General features: G+C 42.0%; 4 protein-coding genes across 4 annotated transcripts; all 4 read left to right on the top strand.

Annotated features, from left to right (window-relative positions):
* Position 1: 1 nt before the first annotated feature.
* On the top strand, positions 2-307 carry TM35_000372030 (uncharacterized protein; the record flags this gene model as incomplete). Its single annotated transcript, XM_029029503.1, has 1 exon — positions 2-307. A coding segment is annotated over one exon (306 nt), but the record flags the coding sequence as incomplete, so codon positions are not given.
* A 342-nt stretch (positions 308-649) lies between these two features.
* Positions 650-1411, top strand: TM35_000372020 (uncharacterized protein; the record flags this gene model as incomplete). The annotated part of the gene is made up of 1 exon (XM_029029502.1): positions 650-1411. The coding sequence occupies one exon, from the start codon at positions 650-652 to the stop codon at positions 1409-1411; it is 762 nt and encodes a 253-aa protein (XP_028879295.1).
* Positions 1412-1685: 274 nt separating this feature from the next.
* Positions 1686-4673, top strand: TM35_000372010 (uncharacterized protein; the record flags this gene model as incomplete). The annotated part of the gene is made up of 1 exon (XM_029029501.1): positions 1686-4673. One exon carries the CDS (start codon positions 1686-1688, stop codon positions 4671-4673), a length of 2988 nt encoding a protein of 995 aa, XP_028879294.1.
* A 1129-nt stretch (positions 4674-5802) lies between these two features.
* On the top strand, positions 5803-7224 carry TM35_000372000 (dihydrolipoamide acetyltransferase precursor; the record flags this gene model as incomplete). The annotated part of the gene is made up of 1 exon (XM_029029500.1): positions 5803-7224. The coding sequence occupies one exon, from the start codon at positions 5803-5805 to the stop codon at positions 7222-7224; it is 1422 nt and encodes a 473-aa protein (XP_028879293.1).
* Positions 7225-7968: the final 744 nt, after the last annotated feature.

Here is a 7968-nt window from a genome sequence, read left to right as displayed (position 1 = left end):
GGAGGCACGTGCCGTTCATCTCGCTTTACGAGGGTTTAAGACACATTTACATGGCCCCGTTGATATCCGCGTTGACAATACAACGGTTATGAACATTATGCGAAAAGGAAATACGCATTCACAGGCGTTAGTAAAGGAAGCTAACGCCATAGATAGAGTTCTGCGCCTACACGGCGTTCCAGCAAAGTGGAGTTATGTAGCTTCAGAGAACAACCCAGCGGACGGGATATCCAGAGGCAATACCATCAAAAAATCGGACTTAGCGAAGGGGTGGAACTTGCGAAGGGGAGAGCGGGAAGCGGGATAAAAGGGCTTCTCAGCACTTCCATTTCGTTAGTTTCTGTTATGTATTAGCAATCATCATCGGGAAAAGATTTGATAGAGATATGTAAATAATGCATCAAAACTTGTTTGAACAATCATGGAAACAAAATATTTTTCTCTTGTGTTTTATTTCTTTAAAGAGGGAGTAAGGCTAGGGTATTCTTCAATTTTATACTTTTTGATACAAGATGACCACATAATTCTCTCCTATATTGATGATTATGATTTTTCGTTCCTTTTTCTTGTTCTTGGTGATATTCTCTGTGTGTATGTGTTTGTATTTGTATTTTTGTTCCCAAATATGTAGGTACGGCAAGTTCACAGGATGGAGCGACGTTTAAATCGAACCCTGATGGCACAGGTTATGGACGCAATAAATATTCAGAGGAAGGCCGCTCTACTTTCCTTGCCTTTTGAGTCTTCCTTGGCGTCCTCTTATACTTCTTCTAAAACCAATTCTGCTTCCTCAATGAGATTACTTGACGGTCCCCTAAGTACTGAAAGAGAGGTGATGCCCTTTCTTCGTGACGCGGTACTGGAGGCTATTGAACGCCCTTTAGAATCTCCTGATTGGAATCAAGAAAGGAAAAGTAACGTTGAGGTTGGTACCATCTTAGAGGGCCGTCGTCTTGTAGGTCTTAATCTTGCTTGTGCACGTCTCTGTGGCTCCTTCAACCGTAGCGATCTATCTGGAACTGATTTTACTGACGCCTTTGCGAGTCACTCTACATTTAATTTAGCTCGAATGCCCCGTTGCTGTTTAACAGGGGCGCAGTTTCACTCATGTACTTTTCTCGCCACGGAAGCTTCATACGTAGATGCACGGAGTGGACGCTTTTCCCACTGTGTATTTCGCCGCACTGACATGACGGGATGGGATGTGCGTGGGGCTACCTTTTATAACTGTGATTTCACAATGAGTGAATTGAGTGATTGGGTGTATGATGGACAGACGATTGTAGTCGCGCCTGTTGGATGGAGCCGCTGCCGCCGTCTTGGTTGGGACGCGCGTGGGAATTCTGCAGCGCCGCAGTCGTGTATAATAGGCGGTGCCGTACCTTCACTACCACCACGCAAACAGAAGTGAATTTTATTTTTTTTCTATATACAATACTGTTTGCTGGTAGTCGGAAGAGGAAGAGGAAGAGGAAGAGGTAAGTCAGAGAGGGTGAATGGTGGGCCTTTTCTCCTTATTGTATGTGCTTGACTTAATTTACGCACGATAATAGAGTAAGGAGTACGTTTACTTTTTTTTTTTTCTTTTTGTTGCTGTAATCTTGTTTTGTTTCTCTTCTTCACTCTCTGAATTGTAGTAGTAGTAGTTGACATCGATCCTCAACAAAGGTAAGATATCAAGAAAGATGAGCCTTAATGCTTTTGTCCGTATCCTCTCTTTAATGTACTCCACCCAAGATAATGACGCACGTCGCGCGTTCACGGTTGAGGTTCTCAAGACAGAAGAGAAAATGAGCTCAGACGAACTGTTGCGTGTTGGAGTAGACTTGCTTAGAGCTTCTAATGAGAGTGCTGCAGTTCAGGCTTACGGTGCGGTACTTCTCAGGCGTGCTGTGAAGTCTGGTCGTGTGTCTCCAAATGCAGTACCATACAATGATATCATGGTGTGGTATTTTAATGAACCAACCATGGGAGGTGTATTGCATGGAGGTCTCATAGATCTTATTACTGAATGTATGGTGTTTGAGTGGCCTGAGGGATGTCCAGATCTCATGGAACGTCTCTGTTCACCAAAGGGACAGTTAGCTCACGAACCTCGAAAATTGAATCTTTTATGTTCACTTACTACAAAATTTATGGAGCCACATATTGGTCATGTACCTGTATCTCGAATGAGAATCTTAAAAGAAGCAATGGCATCTTACGCTAAAGGAATCCTTATAGAGGTTATACAAGCTTTGTTTGATATGTACACTGCGGCTGGCGGTGAGAATAGCCAACGTTGTGTAGAAGGTACCGAATCCTTAGTCACAGATTGTTTAACAATCATCGCAAATTTAGCCCCTTCTCTTAGTATACCAGAATGGTGGGAAATAGGATTAGGTAATGCTTTATCAGTTTTGGTACATTGGAGACCTGTAGCCCATGAGGCACTTTCAACAACAACATCTCTTCTTAGAGTTGATAGTCTTTCCGCAAGGGCAAAAGATCCAGAATTATCATCATTTATGACAGCTGTACTTCGTTCGGTGGAGGTGGGAATAGCTGAATGCAACTACTCTATGCTTGAAGAGACGATGGAACTATTACTTGAAATGCCAGATCCAATCCTTTCTGCTGTGGAATCTTCTGTTTGTTTGGCGTGTCATTTTACGTTGGTTGTTCCAAGTATTTATCTCGCTTTTACTTCTTGTATGGTTTTGCGGCGATTAGGTGATGTGGTGTTTAACTACATTAATCCTTTAGAATTTATTATGCGTTTGGCAACATTAGTAGAGAAAAATAAATTTGACCCGGAAACGGGAAGTCATGAAGAAGGAAGAATTTTATCAGAGCAACAATATGGAACTCATGTACTATTTAATGCTGCTTTTGCAGAGTTTCGTGGGATTGTGGGACAATTATTATCTTCGGTAGCACGACTTTATCCTGTAGTGAGTAATCGATTTATTTATAGAATGATTTCAACTCTTTGTGATGGAGCTGGAACTCGAGAAGATCCAAGAACTACTGCAGGATTTGTAACACATCAGAGTCCTACATATTTAGAGTGGGAGGCTGCTCATTTTATGCTTACTCACTTATCTGAATCATTTAAGTACTCTTCAGATTATGTACCAGAGGCAATTGGTGCCTTATTGGCTAAACAGAATGAAGATATGGTTCTTTCTCCTTTATTTCTTAATATGCTATCATCCTTCTGGAACTGCAGAGATGATGCTGCATTTAATGTGTGGGAAGGGACACTTGAAATTATATTTATTTCTATTGAACGTAAAGGCCACAATCTTCACGATCCTGATGTTAGTTCTGCTCGTAAGCGGGCCCTAACACTTCTCATAAATGCTTGTAGTCAACATTCAACACGCTTGGCTCCATTGTGTGATCCTTTTTTAAAACGAATGGAATGTCTGTTAATGTCCGTTTCCACAGCCCAACATGAAAAATCTCTCTTATACGAAGCTATGGCAGCTCTTACCTGTGCTCTTCCCCCAGCAGAGGCACAATATAGACTTCAAACTTTTCTTAATCCTATTGTGGAGATGTTAGTAGAACGTGTTCAGACTATGGATCAGAGAAGGTTTAATGATATTATAACGGCCCGAACCTCTGAGTTTTTAGGTCATCGAGACACAATACGTAACAGTGTGTGTGTCATTGCAGGTGTACTGCGACGTTGCACAATCTCTCCATACTTAGTAGAGTTATCCACAGCTTTGGTACCATTTATTACACAACTTGTAAATCTTATTCATGGAATTCGTGCAGAAGAACTTCCACCGGCATATGTAGGAATTCTTGAAATGGGAGGTGAGGATCGTGAACAATATCTTCCCGGAAAGTCACGAAAGAGCAATATCTCTGGTGGTCCTGTGTATAAGGCTAGAAATGTTCTTATGGATTTACGATTATCACTTTATCAAGTGATTGGAGTACTGAGTTCATTTATTCCTGCTGATAGACTTGGTGGATTAATTCAAACTCTGGGACCCTCTGCAGCATTTCTACCAATACACGCCGTACGGTCATTAATTACGCGTTGTCTCTTTCCCGTTGGTGGTGCCCATCCAATTCTTATTCCGGGAATATTACATACATGTGCAATCTTTTTCGCACGCTACTCCCGACTAGCATCTCCACGTCCAGAGGATGAAATAATTGATTCAAAACAACTCTTTTTCTTTTCCAAAGACATTTTTACATTTATACGGACTCATATTGTGGAGCGGAAACTTCTTATTGATAATATAATAATGTCTCAGGCGGTTTCTGAGGTGGCACTAACCATCTTAGAAAGTGGGACGAATATCAATGATAGTTATCGCCTTATCACCACAGTATGTATTGCCACCAAACACACAGATAAGGAAATACAGACAAAGGTGGATGAATTAGCAGTCTTTGTGTTTGGACGGGTGATGGAGTTTACAGTGCAAGCAGATTCCACAGTATTACCATTTAGGGAACGCGATCGATTGTTGTTTTTACTCGCTGATGCTTACGTTGAAAACTTCCCAAAGTACACAGATGCCCTACGAGTACGGTTTCCACACACACAAGTGGAGGAATTGCATGCCCATTTGACAGTCTCATCCCGAATGGATGTAAAGCGAAGGCGTTTCAAGGAGTTCCTACTTCGTGTTGCGGGAGGAAAAGGACCAGAGTGTGTTTGAGCTCTTAAAAAGAGGGATTGTGAATGTGAAGTACTATATCTGGAGTCAAGAAGGTAGAGTTGTACAGGCGCAACGTTTACTACAGCTTTAAAAGTGGTACCCTCTATATAATATAATAAGTGCCATAAAAAAAATTTTTCTTTTTCTCGATTACTACCACTATTATTATTATTACTACTATTACTATTACTACACTTTACTGGTATTATTTTTCTGCATGTTATAATAGTAGTAATAATAACCATAATCATTTTTTTTTTTCTTTCACTCTTTCCGTTTCTTTTCATTTTTTTTTTTTTGTTTCGTTTTCTCTGTTCTCAAAAGGAACATGTAATTCTATGCAAAAGTAAGAGTATGGCTACGTACAAGAAAACGGTGTTTGATCTGCACCTTTGTTTTCCCCCCGGTGTTCTCCCACTAGCAGTGATGTAACAATCTCTATTATTATTGTTATTTTGGTAGAATTAAACTTGTGATGAATCCTTATCCTTTTTTATTTTGATCGGGAGGCCATCAATACTCTCACTATGAAAGGGAGATGACGAAAGACAGGGAGAGAGAGAGTTTGTGTGTGTGTGTGTGTACTGAAAAGAGACTTCATTACGAGAGCACCATGTCATTACGTACAGAGAACTGTCATATTTAATGAGACTGCTTACATATCTACGGATTAGAGGTGATGATGTATGACTGGGGAAGTGGGGTGGGGATTGGAAGTGAAAAGAATATACATTCTTTTATTTTTTATTTTTTAAACTGTGGCGGCGTTATTTATTCTATCACACTGAGTAAAGAAAAAGTAGTATAAGTTTATGTAACCAATGAGTTTGATCCGATTGATAGGATGAGACCTGACTGCGAAAAAATGTTTCTTTCTTTCCTTATTTCTTCCTTGAAATATATATATATATATATCTTCGCACACATGCAAAGGAAAAAAAAACAAAACAAATCCGACTACATCAAACACTAACACTCCTCCTTCAAAAAGGGCAAACTAAGAAGAAGGAAAACAAGAAGAAAATAAAAAAAAAAAAAAAGAAATCAAACAAACAAAAGAAACAAACAAAACAAAACAAAACAACCTAAAAAACAAAACAAAAAAAAAGAAACACAACCATAATACGTGATGTTCCGTCGACGCGTGGTTCACCAGCTCAGCAGTGCCATGGCATCCCTGCGATTCCTCACCGTCACGCCCATTCCCATGCCCGCGCTCTCTCCCACCATGGAGAAGGGAAAGATCACCGAGTGGGTGAAGAAGGTCGGCGACCCCGTCACCTCCGGCGACACGTGGTGTAAGGTGGAAACAGACAAGGCGGTGGTCTCGTACGACAACGCCACGGAAGAGGGTTTTCTCGCACGTATTCTCGTGCAGGTGGGCGAAGAGGCGGTGGTGGGCGACACCGTCTGTCTGCTGGTCGATGAGGCGGAGGGTGTGAACTCCGATGAGGTGAAGAATTGGGCCGCCGCCGCTGATGCTAATAATACTAATACTACTACTACTACTAATACTACCACACCAGCAGCAACGACAACTGCAGCGTCTAGCAGTGCTGGTGGTCATGTGAAGGCCTCCCCGCTTGCCCGCAAGACAGCAAAAGAATTAAATGTATCCCTCGAGGGCATTAAAGGCACAGGCGGTGGAGTTGGCCGCATTGTGAAAAAGGATGTGGAGGCCGCCGCTGCCGCAGGTACCGCACAGAAGGGATCAACAACAACAACAACAGCAGCAGCAGCAGCCAAACCCGCACCAGCAGCAACAACGGCTGCGGCCGCTGCTAAGCCAAAGCCACAAACACCAGCGGCAGCACCAAAGCCTTCTGCTCCTGTGAATGATAACTACACAGATATTCCCGTCACCAACATGCGTGCAACTATTGCCAAGCGTCTCACACAGTCAAAGAATGTGGAGATCCCACACTACTACCTCTTTGAGGAGTGCTGTGTTGATAATATGATGGCGTTGGTACATCAGTTAAATGCCAAGGGTGATGGTAAATATAAGATTACTCTGAATGATTACATCATTAAGGCTGTGGCCCGCGCCAACATGTTGGTGCCGGATGCAAACTCCTCATGGCAGGGAAGCGTGGTTCGCCGCTACAATACCGTTGACGTCAGTGTGGCTGTTGCAACACCTACAGGCCTCATTACTCCAATCATCAAGAACGCCCAGGCACGTGGATTAGCGGATATTTCCAACGAAATGAAGGCCCTTGCGAAGAAGGCACGTGAGGGTACACTTCAACCAAATGAGTTTATGGGCGGTACGGTGTCTGTGTCAAACCTTGGTGCCAGTGGTATTCCCGGCTTTACGGCGATCATCAACCCACCACAGTCTCTCATCCTTGCGGTTGGATCTGCCAAGCCACGGGCAAAGATCACAATGAATGCGGAGACCGGTAAATATGAGGTGAGTGGAGAAGTGGAGATGGTGATGAAGTTCACCGCCTCCTTCGATCACCGCGTTATTGACGGCGCAGTGGGGGCAGAGTGGTGTAAGCACTTCAAGGATGCCATTGAGAATCCACTCTCACTGATGCTGTAAAAAGGAAAAAAAAAAGTAGAAAAGAGAGGAGAAGAGAGAAGAGATGAAGAGATGAGAGAAGGAAGTTGCTGATGATGCTACTGATGGTGATGCTGATGATGATGATGCTTATATGTTGATGATATTGTGCGTTTCGCTCTCTCAGTCTGCATCTCTGTGTTTGTATGTTTGTATGTGTGGCTGTCTAAGACAGACGTGTCAGTGATTGGGAGGGAGGAACACCATGAATGAATGAATGAATGAATGGATGAATAAACGAACGATCGAACGAACGAATGGGCACGGGAAGAGCCAAAAGAACTAAATAGGGGTATTCCTTTTTCGTTATATGAAGGAATAAGAACAGCTAATAAACGTAGAATGATAAGAGAGAGAAAAATAAGGAGGATAGTGAGAGAGAGAAAGAGTGAATAAGGTAAGACAAAAAAAAAAAAGAAGTGTAGAAGAAAATAGAACATGATAATACACAAGAGTGAATAACTTATGGAAAAGAAGGAAAGTGAGAAGAAGAAGAAAAGAGGTACATGCACATTTTACTGCTTAAGAGAAAAAAAGAAATAGTTTAAAATGATAAATTAATCATGTACAAGGACATGTCCATATCATTGGTGTTCATGTCTTTGTTTTTTTTTTTTTTTTTTTCTTTTTCTTTTTAAGTACACGGACATGCAGACATGCCACTACCCCTCTGTAGTCGTGGATGAATACTGAAGAGGGGACTCAAGAGAAGCCTGACTGAGAGAT

Source organism: Trypanosoma theileri (assembly GCF_002087225.1).
Source record: "Trypanosoma theileri isolate Edinburgh chromosome Unknown TM35_Tth_37_V1, whole genome shotgun sequence".
In the NCBI taxonomy this organism is placed as follows: domain Eukaryota; phylum Euglenozoa; class Kinetoplastea; order Trypanosomatida; family Trypanosomatidae; genus Trypanosoma; species Trypanosoma theileri.
The sequence above is the reverse complement of the archived record's forward strand: the minus strand, read 5'-3'. Positions and strand labels throughout refer to the sequence as shown.